At 47.8% G+C, this 17481-nt stretch overlaps 1 protein-coding gene across 3 annotated transcripts in view; it reads left to right on the forward strand.

Annotated features, from left to right (window-relative positions):
- The window catches only part of LOC146395767 (lactase/phlorizin hydrolase-like), a 58121-nt gene that overhangs the window by 11655 nt on the left and 28985 nt on the right, over window positions 1–17481 (forward strand). The window contains exons 2-9 of one of the 3 annotated variants that reach the window (XM_085001327.1): window positions 138–217; window positions 2272–2358; window positions 4122–4224; window positions 5496–5574; window positions 8548–9274; window positions 11178–11823; window positions 14874–16424; window positions 17096–17364. In XM_085001327.1, the coding sequence (XP_084857453.1) occupies window positions 138–217; window positions 2272–2358; window positions 4122–4224; window positions 5496–5574; window positions 8548–9274; window positions 11178–11823; window positions 14874–16424; window positions 17096–17364 (3542 nt within the window). Of the gene's footprint in view, window positions 1–137; window positions 218–2271; window positions 2359–4121; window positions 4225–5495; window positions 5575–8547; window positions 9275–11177; window positions 11824–12452; window positions 12638–14873; window positions 16425–17095; window positions 17365–17481 lie in introns of those variants that run through there. The other 2 variants (XM_085001328.1, XM_085001329.1) reach the window with 2 other exon arrangements.

Below are 17481 nucleotides of genomic sequence, written 5' to 3' on the forward strand. Positions count from 1 at the left end.
TTCACCTTGTAGGGTGGGGTAGCACGAGGCAGGGCGGGCTGGGACAGGTGTGAGGGAGGGAAGGGAACTGCTTTTTTCTCTTTTAAAAGACTGTAGGTATCCTGCATTCACCTCAGCCCTTCCTCTGTTGGTCTCAGGCGGAAAGCTCTCTGTGGTCCTACAAGCTGAAGCAGTCTCCCAGCTCCTGACAGAACCATCCACGTCTGTCCTTGCCAAGGTGATAACAGCCTAAAGAAATAGCATCTGTAACTTCTCAGGAAAGTTGTGGTTTTAATTTCTAAAAGCAAGAAGTTTTGTTTGTTGGCTTGAGATTCTTAAATGTCTTAAAATTGGCCTCTTCTGAGTGTGATACCTTCTCTAGATTTATAACAAATTTAAAACAAAATCTTATTTGTTCTCGCTTGGTCAACTGTGAACTTTCGATACACAAAGTCAAATGCCTCTGTTTGCTCCTTTTTTTTTTTTCCCCTGTCTTTTTAGGTCCACACCCGCAATATATGGAGATTCCCAGGCTAGGGGTTGAATTGGAGCTGCAGCCACCGGCCTACGCCACAGCCACAGCAATGTGGGATCTGACCCGCGTCTTCGACCTACACCACAGCTCACGGCAATGCCGGATCCATAACCCACTGAGTGAAAAAAGGGATCGAACCCACAGCCTCATGGGTCCTAGTCAGATTTGTTAACCGCTGAGCCACGAAGGGAACTCCTAAGTATAATTCTTAAAAGAAAAGTTAAAACATCTAAAAACTAAACAGCTTTGGCCCTTGTAACACTGGCATCTGGGCAATGCAGAAAGCCCTCAGAAAAGAGCTTTTTTCTGTAGTTTTGCGGCACTGTAGTCAAGTGCTTTACAGACACTTGACTGCTGTATGACAGCCACTGGTAATCTGTGCTTGACGGAGGCCCAATGTGTCAGGACCCAGGAAGTTAAAATCCAGACTTGATATCTGTAAAACTAGCTCCAAGACTGATTAATAGCCAGAATGCCTATTAATTTACAAGGGGTGATAACTGCTATTAAGTGTGAGCTCAGGAGATGAATGTTCTTAGCAGAAAATTATAGACTTTGAACAATAGCCTTTGAACTGTCTCCTGCCCCAGGTCATGCCAGGCAACACTTCTGGATCATCTTTCAAAAGCAGTTTTTTGTTTGGTTTTATTTCAGTTACCTACTGAGAAGATGCACTCCCCTGAGTTAGTGAAATTCCTAGGGGTCTTCCAGAGTGCAGCTCATTCAGGCTCTCCTCTGCTCTCTCTGGCCTCACCTCCTTTTTTCCCAGCGTGTATGCTATGCTTTCTTTCTGTTTTCCTGCATTCCCTACCTGAAGTCTTCCTCAAATCTCTTCTAACAAAATTCTTCCATGTGAGTGTGCCTCCATCAGCAGGCCTCTGTTAATAATACTCCCTCACTGAACCTGGCTTGGTCTCTCCCCACTGGGAACCCTTAGCTGTTTGTTTAGACCAGTTAGATACAAGCCTTGGTTGTATCAGAACCACATGGGGAGCTAGCAAAGAACACAGAGGCCATGGCTTAATGTGGAGGGACAGCCCTGGTTCCCTCCCAAGTTCCCTGGTGAGTCTAATCCCCACCACGATTTGAGGACCACTGGTGTGGACTTTTCTTACAGCACTACAATTAGAACAAAACCCCAGACCCCGGGATCTGAAGAGATTACTCACTGGCCTGTGGGTGGCTAAGGGCTCTACTGCCTCCATCCTGCAAAGTGGAAAGTCTATGAGGAGGGTGCTGCCCAGGGCAGCTCTGGCCTCTGACTCCCTTCCTTTGTGCTCACCCACGTGGTGGGAACTCACCATTTCTGGCATAAGATACTTCATTCAGTCGCACATGCCTTCAGTCATACACATTTATTGAGCACTTCCAGTGTACCTATCACTCTGCTGGGTACATAGCTGATATATTCCCCACAACACATAGGCACCCCCCCACACACAATCAAAACGTGTCCCAGCTTTCCCTCATTATGCTGTTCCATTGGAATGTCCCACTTTGGGGTTTGTTTGGGCTGCACCTATAGCAAATGGAAGTTCCCCAGACCAGGGATCGAATCTGCGCTGCAGCTGCAACCTATGCCCCAGTTGTAGCAACGACTGATCCTTAATCCACTGCCCCACAGCAGGAACTCATGGAAAATGATACTTTGGAATATTCCATTTAGTAATAAGGAAAGGAACAAAAAAGAATCCTTCTGAGCAGTTCTTTGTCTTGAAATTGCTTGTACTCTAAAGACCCGGTTTACTTATTTCTAGGATGCAGTCGACTTCCTCTCTCTTGATTTGTCTTCTGAATGTCAAGAAAGTGAGACAAGTTTACCACAGAAGCTGAGAAAATTGCAGGTAATTTGAACTATTTTCTATATTGATGATGAATGGCAAAGTTCCCGAGAGCATATTAGATATTTGATGCTTGAGATGATGGGTAAATTGAATTTCCACCAAGAGGCATCGACTTGCAGAGCTGCCTCTGGGGAGATTTCCATAGACAGCATCACGAGACAGTCTTCCCTGGAAAGGATAATGAGAGTTGGCTTGTTAAGGTAAGTATTTCCATGGATTCTCTGCTCTCTTATATGGAAAGCTACAGAGAATCAAAATTCCAGCATTCATTCTGAGATTAAAATGGGACATTTCCTGGATGGTGGTCATGTAAACAGGCACACACACGTTTCGCTTTTTAGGGCCGCACCCGCAGCATATGGAGGTTCCCAGGCTAGTGCTCTGATTGGAGCTACAGTTGCTGGCCTACACCACAGCTCACGGCAACACCGGATCCTTAACCCACTGAACGAATCCACAGATTCTTGGTTACTAGTCGGATTTGTTTCCACTGCACCACGACAGAAACTCCTGGTCATGTAAATACTGACCCTAACAAACCAAGCTTCATTATGCCTCCACTCTCCCCAGAGCACCTGCACACCCCTCCCTTAGCCTCAGCTGCCACTCCCTCTGGCCCAGAGGTATCTTCAGACCTGAGGAGCCACAGCACACGCACAGGTTCTGAGTCCTTCAGGAGTTGCAGATCAGGGTCCCACATCCCTTTATCACAAGAGGCTCTGCTCACCAGGGAGTGCCCCACTCAGCAGAAGACTCCTCCAGCTCTCCCGTCCTGTGATAGATAGCTCAGGCTGCCTCAGCATTGACTTTTCAGGAAGGAGAGAGCCCTGGGATCCCTTGGTGGTTTGGCTTTTCTGCATTGACCAGGCACAGGGGAAGGACAAACAAGGCTGTGTGAGTTCCAGCTTCACTAAGTGGTCCTGAGCAACTTAGCTTATCAGAGCTCAAGGTACCTCTTTGTTACCGGTAGCTCTAAGATAATCAAGAACATGCCTGGCTCCTTTTTAAGTAGTTGCTGTTGGTATTTCACGGTGGCCTTTAACAACTCAGAGCAAGGAAAAACTAGTGTGGGAAAAATAACCAAATCCAACCTCCCCCCAAAAGGTAACTTAAAGTGAAGTCAAACAGCATGTCCGCCTAAAGATGTTTCTTTTGACATTGAAATGGCTAGAAATGGGAGAAAAAAATCACAGCTGCCCCCGTATTAAGGAAGATCGCTCCTTTTAACTTTCCTCTTGGAAAATATCAGACCTGGCGAAAGGTAGAAAGAAAAGTATGATGAAGCCATCTCCAGGTTCAAAATCTACCAGCTCCTGAACGATCCTATTTCATCTATACCCTACCTTCTCCCTCCCAAACCAGAATGTTTTGAAGCAAACCCTGGACACCCATAAATACAGTGATGGTGGCAAGTGATTAATCTTCTTGTGGCAAGCAGGCCCCTGACATGAGCAGACCACCTTGTTCCTGATCCTCATACTGGGTGCCTAGTTCTAGGAGGTACCTAGGAGCCTGAGATGATGGCCTAGTGAGCCTGTCTCTTCGGGATTCGGTCGGGAGATGGCCTATGATACTGAACAGTGTGAAGATTTTTTTTTTACCCTCAGAGTCTAGACCAGCTCTCCTCATTGACTGAGAGGATGAGCCATCATTTCCAAATCCAGACTGAGTGTTGCTGCTTCTCATCTTGAAAATCCGTCCCTGTTAACAAAAGCCTTATTCTGGGCAGCTTCAGTTCACTTGCTGGCCTGTATCTTTTCCAGACCATTGAGCCAAATGTGAAACTTTTCATCTTCAGTCTGAAACTCCAGGACTGCCTCTCCACCAGGAAGAACCCAGCCGATGTGCTCTTCAGCCTCCTCAAAGGTGAGTGGACCATCACTGGAGAGGTTTGGAGTGGCGCTGGGAGCACTGGCTGGTGAGGTAGCTATCTTGAAAGTCTGGATTTCCAACAGGAGGAGTGGCTGGGGGAGGGCTCGTCTGAGGTCTGAGAGCACACTCCAGATGAGTTTAGTGTCCCTGGCCTTCTTAGTGTTGGTCCCTTAGCTCCTACTGGCCCAAGAAAGAAGAGAGGTTCTGTACAAGGATGCTCAGGATGCCTTGGTCTTAAGGAAATAAAGACCATCAGGCCTCAGATGTCGTGGGGAAGCATGCCAACTGCTCGGTGCCTGTCTGTCCTCTGCCATTACCCCTCTGTCTAAGGTCTCTCATCTCTGCTCCCCCTTGGCAGGACTGCCTCCCCACCCCAGCCTCCTTACTTGTTCATGTTGCCATCACCTGATCAAAACCTTCAGGTGTAGGGCCCACAGCTCATGGTCCATCTCCTCGGTGTCTTTCAGTTCAGACTCTTGAGCGTGAATCTGATTGGCAGGCCATGCATCACAAGATTTCTCCTGGTCCCGTTCAGTCAAGGGAAAGTGGGGTAGGCCAAAGCCTCAGGGGCTGAGGACCACCAGACCCTCTGCAGGAAGGGGCTGAGCGGCACACTCCTGGGTGCCCTGGTACCCAGTCCAGTCTCTGTTTGAGGTCCGAATATAGGAGAAGTTGGTAACCAGGGCTGAGCTGGCTTTGCAGACCTCATGAACCACATCCATGGATGCCGCTTAACCTTCCTTTCAACTCACCTTTGATGGCATAACGAATTCTGTTCTTAAATTCCACCCCTTTCTAAATGGTTGATGTGGTCAGTTTTATGTTGATGCATAGTTTAGCACAGTAAAAAAGAAAGCCTCCCCTTGCTGATGTCTTGAGTTCTTCTGAATGAGTTGTTCTCCGCGTTTGGTCTCCAGACAAGCATCGTCAGCATCACCTGGGAGCTTGTTGGCCCTTCACATTGTAGAGCCCACCTCAGATCAGAAACTCAGATAAGAAATAGAGGAGAAACGCTGGAGCAGACCTAGCAGTCTGTGCTTAACAAGCTCTGCAGGTGATGCTGATGCATGTGGAGGTTTGAGAGCTACTGTGAACTAAGCAGGAAAACAATCACTTCTGCCCTCCTTAAATCTGAAGCCCGTGGAATTTTCCACAGGGGCTTGGAACCATTGCTTGGAGTTTGCTTGTGGTGTGTGAGTGAGGAGAAGTGTTGATGGCAGTCATGTTATTGTTGGTTGTTGTGAATTAAACTCCTTCTCTTACAGCCCTAAATGAAGACCAAGTGTTCACCATTGGGTTTGATATTCATACATTCCTGAGCTGTTCTTCAAGTTCCAAGAAAAGGTAATGTTAGATTTCCTGTGGACTCTCGGTAACTGGTATTTGCAGACTACTCTGCTGTTCTTTGACACGAATGATCTCAGGGGACTGTGGCCATTCTCCTCTCGGGCCAGTGAGTTTATTGTGGCCGTTCTAGAGGTGAAGTGTCAGAGGGGAAAGCAGGGAGTGCCATCTTCGGGGCCTCACGTGGCTCTGACATTCTCACCAGTCAGTCAGTCACCTTGCAGTTCACCCGAGTGCACTCAGCCAGCAGAACTGAGGTTTGAGCCCCTGCCTGCTAGTTTAAGATCTTGTTGGGGAGTTCCCGTCGTGGCGCAGTGGTTAACGAATCCGACTAGGAACCATGAGGTTGCGGGTTCGGTCCCTGCCCTTGCTCAGTGGGTTAACGATCTGGCGTTGCTGTGAGCTGTGGTGTAGGTTGCAGATGCGGCTTGGATCCCGCGTTGCTGTGGCTCTGGCGTAGGCCGGTGGCTACAGCTCCGATTCAACCCCTAGCTTGGGAACCTCCATATGCCGCGGAAGCGGCCCAAGAGATAGCAACAACAACAACAACAAAAGACAAAAAAAAAAAAAAAAAAAAAAAAGATCTTGTTGGAGGCAGCATGAGACTGGGAAAACAGGCTGGGTTAATGATAGATCCACCCATCTCTGAGGTTATGTGATCTGAGTAAGTGAAGTGAGCTCTCTGCCCCATTTCTTCACATGAAATGTGAAACAATTTCCCAATGAGGAGACAAGGTAGACTGGAAAGCTAGCTCTGCAGCAGGGCAGAAGTCCAGTTTGACCGTTTCCAGGACGAAGTTTTTGAATTAGCGTAGGGTTGGAAATAATTTCTTAGCCCATGACCAAAGTACCAAAATTTGTAAGTGCTATGCTAAAAGAAAAAAAATTTCCCACTGTACAGCAAGGGGATCAAGTTTTCCTTACATGTATACATTACAATTACATTTTTTCCCCCACCCTTTGTTCTGTTGCAACATGAGTATCTAGACAAAGTTCACAATGCTACTCAGCAGGACCTCCTTGTAAATCTATTCTAAGTTGTGTCTGATAAGCCCAAGCTCCCGATCCCTCCCACTCCCTCCCCCTCCCATCAGGCAGCCACAAGTCTTTTCTCCAAGTCCATGATTTTCTTTTCTGAGGAGATGTTCATTTGTGCTGGATATTAGATTCCAGTTATAAGTGATATCATATGGTATTTGTCTAAAAGAAAAATTTAGAGCAGACTTTAGGTTATCTGTGTAATTGTATCACTCTCATGTTCCCATATTCCACTGTGCTTCTCAAGTCAGTGAGAAAAGGATGGTGTGGAAGCCAGTGGATTTCCCTGCACCACTTTTCTAGTAAATGCAGATGAGTTTATGTTTTAGAAAACAGGAAGAGCTTGGGTTGTGAAGCCCAGACTATACTTCATGGCAGGGAGGTCCCTCTGTAGCGTCCCTGTCCTTTCCACCAGTTCTGCACCCTGGACCAACCTTGAATAAGTGTCAGGCCCTCTCCATATGATGGCCCTAGGACAGGGAGATGCTCTCGTACTCTCCCCTCTTTCCCATGCTTGTTCCCTTCTCCAGGCCAAAGACACCCACCTATACCAACCCTTCCTCAAGGTTGCACTCTACTGGTGTAACTTGTGCACGTTATCATACACTGTTTTCAGCCTGGGGGACAGGACTCAGGGAGGGAGCGGGGGGAGGGAGGAGAGAGAAGGAGAAAAACAGACTAGAATTAAATAGAATATATCAGATGTTATTGCATACGAAAGTAGCATTTTTATATTGTGTTTTATTTCAGCTATATTTCTGATATATGTGTCTTTCAGGTATACTTAACTGAAAGAAAACATAAAAAGACATCTATGCTCATAAATGTTTACACATCTCCACACATACAAAGTGATATGTGGTTAAAAGCACAAACACCTTGCTCTACCATTTGCAACCTGTATGATCAAGGAGAAGTTCTCATGTAAAAAAGAAAAAAGGTGTATGTATATTTACATGAGTATATAAGTAAAGGAAGCCTGGAGATGGACAGTGGAGAGTGCGTAAAATCATCAGGAATCTAGGCTCCTACTTTGGTGCTTTGTCATCCTTAAAAACATTTCTACCTCGTGGTCCAGAATGGGTGATTGAGCTCATGCCATTAAGGACATACTCAAGGCAGCATGAAGAAGAAAGGAAGTTGTAGGCAGGGTTGATGTTGAAGTGGTACACCGTTCGTTTACTGAAATGCTCTGCACAGGATGGGAAATAGTTGCTGGCCGCATGATGCCCAGAAGTTACTTATATCTTCAAGTCTCACTTTCCTTAGGAGGATTGTTGTAATTATAGTACCTATCTCATACATTTATTTTAAAATGGAAGTGAGATTCTATGCATTTATTTTTATTACAGTGATGAGCACAAAATCAAGAGGCTCAGTAGGAGCTCCCACCAAAGTGCAGTGGGTTAAGAATCCACTTCCAGCAGCTTGGGTTGCTGCAGAAGCGTGGGTTTGATACCCAGCACAGTGCAGTGGCTTAAAAGGATCCGGTGTTGCCACAGCTGCGGCTTGGATTCAGTCCCTGGCCTGGGAACTCTCATATGCCACTGGTGCAGCCATAAACTCTTCTAAAAAGAGGCTTGATAAGTTGAGGTTATTGGTATTATTCTGTTTTATAAAGCATACATTATAAGAAGAAAAATCTTCATCATCCCTCCGGATAGTCTTCAAAGGTGATTGAATACAGAGAACCGTAGCAACAGTACAGTACTTTTTCTGATGTTGGAGCAATGACAACTCATCTAAGAAGGGGCAATGATAATAACTTTCCCACTTACCAGTCAAATCCTGCGCCCGCCTTTAGGGATATGGCTTTCGACTTAGAGTTTCTAGAATCTTTCCTGATTAAGTAGATTGCTGCCATTCGTCAGTACGGGCATTTGTAACTCAGAGTGTGCACTTACGATGTCCCTTTATGTCACCTTCCTCCCACAGCAGGTCTTGTTCTCTGACTGACAACCTGACGCTTCAGGCTGCCCTGCAGCTGGACCCGGAGACAGCAGTAGACTCCTCACCGCCCCGCTCGGCGTATCAGGCCGTCTGGGAGACGTTTGCCAACCAGTCTAGGGCAGAACGGGATGCTCTCCTGCAGGGTGTTTTTCCCGAAGGCTTCCTCTGGGGCGTCTCCACAGGAGCCTTTAACGTGGAAGGAGGCTGGGCTGAGGACGGAAGAGGGGCAAGCGTCTGGGACAGACTCGGGCACCAGGACACCGCCAAAGGCCAAGCGACGCCGGAGGTGGCCAGTGACAGTTACCACAAGGTGGACACTGACGTGGCCCTGCTTCGTGGCCTCCGGGCCCAGGTGTACAAGTTCTCCATCTCCTGGTCCCGCATCTTCCCCTCTGGGCAAGGGCACAGCCCCAACCTCCAGGGCGTCGCCTACTACAACAAGCTCATCGACAGCCTGCTGGACTCCCACATCGAGCCGATGGCCACCCTGTTCCACTGGGACCTGCCTCAGGCCCTGCAGGATCGTGGGGGGTGGCAGAATGAGAGTGTGGTGGATGCCTTCCTGGACTACGCGGCCTTCTGCTTCTCCACTTTTGGGGACCGTGTGAAGATGTGGGTGACCTTCCACGAGCCGTGGGTGATGAGCTATGCGGGCTACGGCACCGGTCAACATGCGCCAGGCATCTCTGACCCAGGGGTGGCCTCTTTTAAGGTACTTCCCATCATGGCAGTGCCTATTCCTTGGAGGAGAGAGGATATGTGGTTGTGAAAAAGGTCATTTTACCTTCCCATCAGCAAGTCTTTCCTTTTGTTCCTTTAGAGGAGATCAGAGGGAGGGAAGGAACCATAAATTGTTAATCACTTTACTTGTCCAAACGCTGTTATGACATTTTAAAAATGGCGACTACATCCTCAGAACAGCTCTGATGGATGAGGGAAGGGGGCTCAGGAGGAGGAGAAGTTAAGTCGTGATGACATCGCTAGTGGGTTAAGCAGTTTGAAGCCAACATTTGAGCCCAAGTCTACTTGACTCCAAAGCAAGTTTTCCGTGTTAGCCAGGACTCTTAACTGCAAGTGACAGAAAACCCAACCCGGGACATTCCTTTATGGTGCAGTGGGTTAAGGATCTAGCGTTGCTGCCACTCTGGCTGAGGTCGCAACTGTGGCATGGGTTAGACCTCTGGCCTGGGAACTTCCACATGCCACAGGTGTGGCAAGAAAAAAAGAAGGAGACAGACAAGAGTGAGAAGGATTGAGGGAAAGGAAAGAGAAAGGGAAGAAAAAGGGAGAAAAAAAAGGAAGAAAAAATAACCCAGTTGACTTGAGCAAGGAGGGCATTTTTGAGTTTAGGAAACTGAAAAGTCTTGGTTTCAGGTGATCAAAATGGAGCTTGCTCAGGCTACAGGTGATGTTACCAGGACCCAATTTTTCTTCTTCTCCTGCTCCCCTCCTTGGCTTTATTCTTGAACCACCTCATAGCCAGATGGCCTCAATCTTTCACATATTTCAAGACTAGCAGCAAGCAGAAAAGACAGCTTGCCTCTGTTGTGGCATTCCCAGTGAAAGTCTCCCTGGGATCATGGTCTCCTCATGGTCATATTTCAACCCTGTACCAGTCACCAGGTCTAGGCTAGGGACCTATAGGGCACTGATTGATTTTGTCTAAGAAAACTCACTTCCTGGAGACATAATTACTCACTTTCTGCAGACAAGGAGTTTGAGAGGGAAGACGGTTTGAGTTTACTGAGGATGCTAGTGACAGAGTCAAGATTGGTCTCTGGGCTTGCTTTACGCCAGCCACCCTGCTTTTGCCCAGGTTCTCACGGTATTCCAAGGAAAGGTGTTGACTTTGGTGAGACCCTGAGTTAAATCTACACAAAGATCCTGGTTGTGATTTCTCCTTCTAGATTTCATTCAGTGGAATGGAGAAGAGGTGGGCTAGAAAGAATTGCCCCCTCCTTTGTGTGTTAACTGAAATGATCCCCTCCCCCTACGGCCAATCAGTTGTTGATTAGTCAGTAAATAGTTCCTGAGGCAGAATAGCACTATGGGTGACAGTACAGGCCTAAGGTCAGACTACCTGCGTTCTCTCCCCTCTGGATCTTGTGTTCTTCATCTGAATTGTGGTATCAGTAACTGTACTTGCCACATAAGTGAGTCTCACGGGAAAGAGGTCAAAACACCTGTTCTTGTTAATATGGTTGTAATGCTGCTGCTAGTGACCTGGGGATGGTGGTGGTGACTTGTCGACACTGTTGTGGATGTTGTTGACTTGTTCAGACTGTGGTCCATGTTATTGATGTTGTTGACGTCAGCACTGTCCATGTGGTCACCTTGTTTACATTGTTAGTAAGTATCAGTCTTAACTTCTTGGTGGTGGTGTTGACTTGTTGATGTTTTGCTGACATTGTTAACTTGTTGATGACCTGACGACATTATTGACACTGGTGTTGACATTAATGATGTTGACATTGTCAGCCTTACTGTTGTCATGAACTTGCCACCGTTTTTGACCTTGGTGTTAACCTGCCAACATTGCTGTTGTTGGCTCGTCGTGGGCTTGTGGGTGCTGCTGTTGTGACTAAGACCTGTATTTCCTTCTTTCTCCCTCAAAGGTGGCTCACTTGGTCCTCAAGGCTCACGCCAGGGCTTGGCACCACTACAACAGCCACCATCGCCCAAGGCAGCAGGGGCGTGTGGGCATTGTGCTGAACTCCGACTGGGCAGAACCCCTGTCCCCAGAGAGGCCCGAGGACCTGAGAGCATCTGAACGCTTCCTGCACTTCATGCTGGGCTGGTTTGCACACCCCATCTTTGTGGATGGAGACTACCCAGCCACCCTGAGGGCCCAGGTCCAACGGGTGAACAAGGGCTGCCCCAGTCCCGTGGCCCAGCTCCCTGAGTTCACCGAGGTGGAGAAGCAGCTCCTGAAAGGCTCTGCCGACTTTCTAGGCCTGTCCCATTACACTTCCCGCCTCATCAGCAAGGCCCACCAAGATACCTGCATCCCCAGCTATGATACCATCGGAGGCTTCTCCCAACACGTGGACCCCACGTGGCCCCAGACCGCGTCCCCTTGGATCCGTGTGGTGCCCTGGGGTGTAAGGAGGCTGTTGCGGTTTGTATCCTTGGAATACACAAGAGGAAAAGTTCCAATCTACCTGGCTGGAAATGGCATGCCCATAGGGGAAGGTGAAGATCTCCTCCATGATTCTTCGAGAGTCACCTACTTCAACCAATATATCAATGAGGTGCTCAAGGGTAAGCATGTGGATATGCTGCTGATTGGAACATGGGTGATGCTTCATCACATCTTCAGAGTTTTGTTTTATGGGACTGACAGTCTCCCAAGGGAATGAGGCCAAAACGTAGAATTGGTAGTAATAGCGTGAGTGCTTCACATCAGCCTTCTAATTCACTCTCTCCCTCCAAGGCCTTGAGTCTTTGCTTTTATACTCCTGTTCCCTAGAACGCTCCCTTCTACGCTCTGCCCATCTGAGTCCTATCCATCCACCAGGCCTCATCATCTCTCAGTGCATTCAGTTAACAGATAACTATGGAGTGCTCACTGCATGCCAGACATTGTGGATGAAAACAGGGGTACAACATTAAACAAACGCCAACTTTTCCTAGAGGGGACTCACAGGCCACAGAGGGACTCAGACGGAAAAATGATGATGGCATTACAAGGTGGCTTGAGGACACTTAGGATGGGACTCCAGCCCATTAAATCTTCCTTCATTGCTCCGGCCACATTGATCTTCATGTCCTTTCAGTGGGTATAAAATCTGCATTCCACGTCATTCACTTTGATCCACTTAATCCGTTTCTACAGCCTCATTCTTACCTAACATACTGTTTTCTATGTCCTTTTATTCCAAGTAAAACAGAGTGGCAGATAGGTCTCATCTCTCATGGCCATCCTAATGAATTGATAGTAGCTAGTTGTCTGCCTAGAGGGCTACGTTGAGAAGATTTCAAGGGCTTGTCTAGAGTCAAAGAGGAAGAGTTGGTGAGTGTCACCTGCCGTGGCACTGCAGTGAGGAATGGAGGCCGACATCCTACTGCTGGTCAGGTCAGACATCCTCTCTTATACTTTGTGTGTGCTCTTCTCAGCATCAGGGAATCCCTTTCAGACACTCTCTCAAGTGATCCTTTGTGAGGAAGTAGGGGCAGATGTTATCTTCACGGGACAACCGTGAAAACTGGTGCTCTGAGAGATTAAAAGATGTGCCCAAACATCCGGTGAGTGGACCCACAATCCTTTCTGTTTCTGGCTTAGCTCTCTGTTCTACCCACTAACCCTGTGAGACTTTTAATTGTGTTCCTAGAGCATACTGTAGCAGCCTGGGACAAAGTAAATGCTTCCTAAACTATTTATTGAGTGAATGAGCAATACTGCCTAAGTCTTATACAGTCATCTATATCATTGCTCTGATTGTTGGTTGGCTGGCTGGACCATTTTTCTCTAGCCCAGAAGTCCCAACTCAGGATGTTACTAAAGACACTCTCCATCTAGAAGCTCTAAGGGAGAATCCTTCCTTGCCTCTTCTAGCTTCTGGAGGCTCTGGGCCTTCCTTAGCAGGGCTTTTATCACTGTAATCTCTGCTTTCATCTTCACATGGCCTTCTCCCTTATGTCGTTTATACAGACACTTGTCATTGAAATAAGCGCACACCTGGTTAATCCAAGATGGCCTCATTTTGAGAATTCTCAACTTAGTGAATTACAGCTGCAAAACCTCTTTTTCCAAATAAGTTTACATTCTAGGGTTAACATGTGGACATATCTTTCGAGGGACCACCATTCAAGCTACTGTATCAGGGAATATATTTCTTTAGGCTTTATTTCTCCTTTTTAAATCAGCTACATCTACATAGGAGACCCTCCAAGACCCGCAAGTAGATCTGGCCCAGATGCTTATGATGTCCCTCTTTGCCCTAGGACCCAGTGCACTGTAGACTACCAAGGTGAAACCTTGTGACCACCCTCCAAGAGCAGAGTCCCTGTTTCCCCCGTCCTGTTGAGTTTCTATGCTCAAGCCCTGCTGGCCTCCAATGCCAAATGCTCTTGAGGCTTCTCTTCCCAAGGTCAGACACCCAAGCTGGGGAACCTGATGTGGGGTTTGGAGCTACCACTCCTCTGGAAGAGCCTCTGCTATATAGTTATTTTCCAATTTGTGGGTTGCTCACACAGCAGGTATGGGATTTCTTACATCACAAAACTCCCTTGCGTGAGCACCATCTCACTGTGGCTTGTCTTTTGAGTGCAGGATATCTTTTTTGGTCGTTTACAGTCTATTTTGTCAATAGTTGTTATACATTTAGTTATAATTTTTGTGTTTTTTTTCCCTCCACCATGTTCAGGGATACGATAACCTTAGGCTTTATTTCTCCTTTTTAAATGGAATATGGGATTATTTTAGTCAATATTGCTAAACATAAAGAAGAAAAAAAAGCACACTTTTTTTTAAAGATTCGATGATTCATGTATTCTGTTTTAAACCAAGAAGTCCTGATACTAGCAGGACTGAGATTTATGGCCATACATGTGGCCTAATGTTTTGGACAGGTTTTGTACATTTTTCATTTGCTCATTATGAGGAGCAAAAAAAAGGTTAATATTTTGAAGATAACCCAAGTTACCTCCAAAACTTTGATGTCTAAAGGAAAACCTTTAAGAGCCCATGTGCAATTATGTAACCATTTCAGACCCCAACCAATCCTTCCTTCACCAGCCCCCTTTTGTTTGCCAGGCACAATCATAATTCTTGACAAGCAATGTATGTGACCTCCCAGGATTCGCCTTTCCACGCTTCCCCCATTTGATTGTGGAATACCATTCAAGTGCTTCTATTTTTGTTTTTGTTTTCTTCAGAGGGTTTTTGTATTTCATTGATGGCTTCTTTATATTTTTATTTTTTGTTTTTTGTCTTTTTAGGGCCGCACCCACGGCATCTGGAGGTTCCCAGGCTAGGGGTTGAATCGGAGCTGTAGCCACCGGCCTACGCCAGAGCCACAGCAACGCAGGATCCGAGCCGCGTCTGCAACCTACACCACAGCTCATGACAACGCCAGATCCTTAACCCACTGAGCAAGACCAGTGATCGAACCTGCAACCTCATGGTTCCTAGTCGGATTCGTTCCCGCTGCACCGTGACGGACACTCAACAGCTTCTTGAATCTGTGTCTCCTCGGCCACAGTGCTAGCAAACCCCAAATTAATGTCTCTATTTTAAAAATATTAAAAATAAAAAAGCAACATCCGTAACAAAGACTTTACCACAACCCCAATTTTGTTTTTCTCCACAGCTGTCAAGGAGGACTCTGTGGATGTTCGATCTTACATTGCTCGTTCTCTCCTCGATGGCTTCGAAGGCCCCTCTGGGTACAGCCAGAGGTTTGGGCTGTATCACGTCAACTTCAACGACAGCAGCAGGTCAAGGACTCCCAGGAAGTCTGCCTACTTTCTCACCAGCATGATTGAAAAGAACAGTCTCCTCAGCAAGGCAGTCAAAGAACAGCCACCATCCAGTAGAGCAGACATCCCCCAGAAAATCAGAGCCTTCGCTTTTCCATCCGAGGTGCCCTCCAAGGCTAAGGTAGTTTGGGAAAAGTTCTCCAACCAGCCCAAGTTTGAGAGGGATTTGTTCTACCATGGCACGTTCCGGGATGACTTTCTGTGGGGCGTGTCCTCATCGGCCTATCAGATTGAAGGAGCTTGGGATGCTGACGGCAAAGGCCCCAGCATCTGGGATAACTTTACCCACACCCCAGGGAGCAACGTGAAAGACAATGCCACTGGAGACGTAGCCTGCGACAGCTATAACCACCTGGATGCCGACCTGAATATGCTTCGAGCTTTGAAGGTGAAGGCCTATCGCTTCTCCATCTCCTGGTCTCGGGTTTTCCCAACCGGGAGAAACAGTTCCATCAACACACGTGGTGTCGATTATTACAACAGGCTGATCGACGGCTTGGTGGCAAGCAACATCTCTCCCATGGTGACACTCTTCCACTGGGACCTGCCCCAGGCCCTCCAGGATATTGGAGGCTGGGAGAATCCTGCCTTGATTGAGTTGTTTAACAGCTATGCAGACTTTTGTTTCCAGACCTTTGGTGACAGAGTCAAGTTCTGGATGACTTTTAACGAGCCCACGTATCAGGCGTGGTTGGGGTATGGCTCAGGGGATTTCCCCCCAAACGTGAAGGACCCAGGCTCGGGACCTTACAGGATTGGCCATGCAATCCTCAAAGCTCATGCCACGGTCTATCACACGTACGATGAGAAATACAGGCAAGAGCAGAAGGGGGTCATCTCTCTGAGCCTCAGTACACACTGGGCAGAGCCTCAGTCGCCGGGGGTGCCCAGGGACGTGGAGGCAGCTGACCGGATGCTACAGTTCTCACTGGGCTGGTTCGCCCACCCCATTTTCCGCAACGGAGACTATCCCGACGCCATGAAGTGGAAAGTGGGCAACAGGAGTGAGCTACAGCACTTAGCCACGTCCCGCCTGCCCAGCTTCACTGAGCAAGAGAAGGCCTACATCAGGGCCACGGCCGACGTCTTCTGCCTCAACACCTACTCCTCCAGAATCGTGCGGCATGCAACACCCAGGTTAAACCCGCCCTCCTACGAAGACGACCAGGAGCTGACGGAGGAGGAAGATCCTTCCTGGCCTTCGACAGCAGTGAACAGAGCTGCGTCTTGGGGGATGCGAAGACTGCTCAACTGGATCAAGGAAGAGTATGGCGACATCCCCATTTACATCACGGAAAACGGAGTGGGGCTGACAGATCCGGGAGTGGAAGATACCGATAGGATATTTTACCACAAAACCTATATCAATGAAGCTTTGAAAGGTACGTGAAGGTTCATGTCCCCCTTATAGAATCATCCAATATTCATATGCCATGGCCTGAAATGGTGGGGCAGAGGGGATTACAAACCACGGTCAGATCTCTGTTTTGTGCCCTAAATCCGTGAGTTGTTCCCCGTCAGGGGTTACCTCTCCCTTTGAAGAAAGCGATGGCCACCTCCCCAAATGTACACACAGAGTTCCACAAGAGTATTTTCATGGGTCCATTCTTTGGTTATTGAGCAGCTACTATGTGACAAGTTCTGTTCTAGGTGCTGGGGAATCTAGCAGTGAACACTGCAAATAACTCTCTGCTGACACAGAGCTTATTTTCTGGTGGGTTCCATGTGCCCCAAAGCAATACTCTTCCCTGATTCACATTTCTGTGTTTGACTTCTCAACTGGGCTGAGACTCGTGAGTTTCAGACATGTCCCTTTACTCCAACGAAGAATTTGATTTGGGAAAGATCAGGCATTAATTCTTGCTGTGGGGGCATCCGTGCTGACACAAAGAAAGAGACTAGTTGATCTGTCTCTCGGGACCGACCTAACTTGTGTGTGCAAATTGAAGGTGCAGGGCTCCCTGAATCGAGGAGCCAGCCCTTGGCTGGGCTTCCAGGGGCCCCTGCCCTCCTGATATAAAGCTCTCCACTGCTCGCTCTGGAATGTTTCCAGCCTACAGGCTCGATGGTGTCGACCTTCGAGGCTATGCAGCATGGTCTCTGATGGACAACTTTGAGTGGCTGAACGGATACACAGTCAAGTTTGGACTGTATCATGTTGATTTCAATAATGTGAACAGACCTCGCACTGCAAGAGCCTCCGCCAGGTACTACACAGAGGTCATCACCAACAACGGCATGCCCCTGCCCGCGGAGGATGAGTTTCTGTATGGCCAGTTTCCCGAGGGCTTCATCTGGAGTGCGGCTACTGCTGCATATCAGGTGAGGAGGAGTTAAGGGCAATTCAACATCTCTTGCATACCTACTGTGTGTCAGGCCCTGGGCTTGGAGAGGGGTGGGCAGGCCCGAGTGGGGGATTTCCATAGACCTGTGGCAGGA

This window comes from Sus scrofa, chromosome 15 (genome assembly GCF_054392235.1).
Source record: "Sus scrofa isolate SSC_HxYL_T2T_F1_AM1 chromosome 15, Sscrofa_HxYL_maternal_Yorkshire_Landrace_v2.0, whole genome shotgun sequence".
Lineage (NCBI taxonomy): Eukaryota > Metazoa > Chordata > Mammalia > Artiodactyla > Suidae > Sus > Sus scrofa.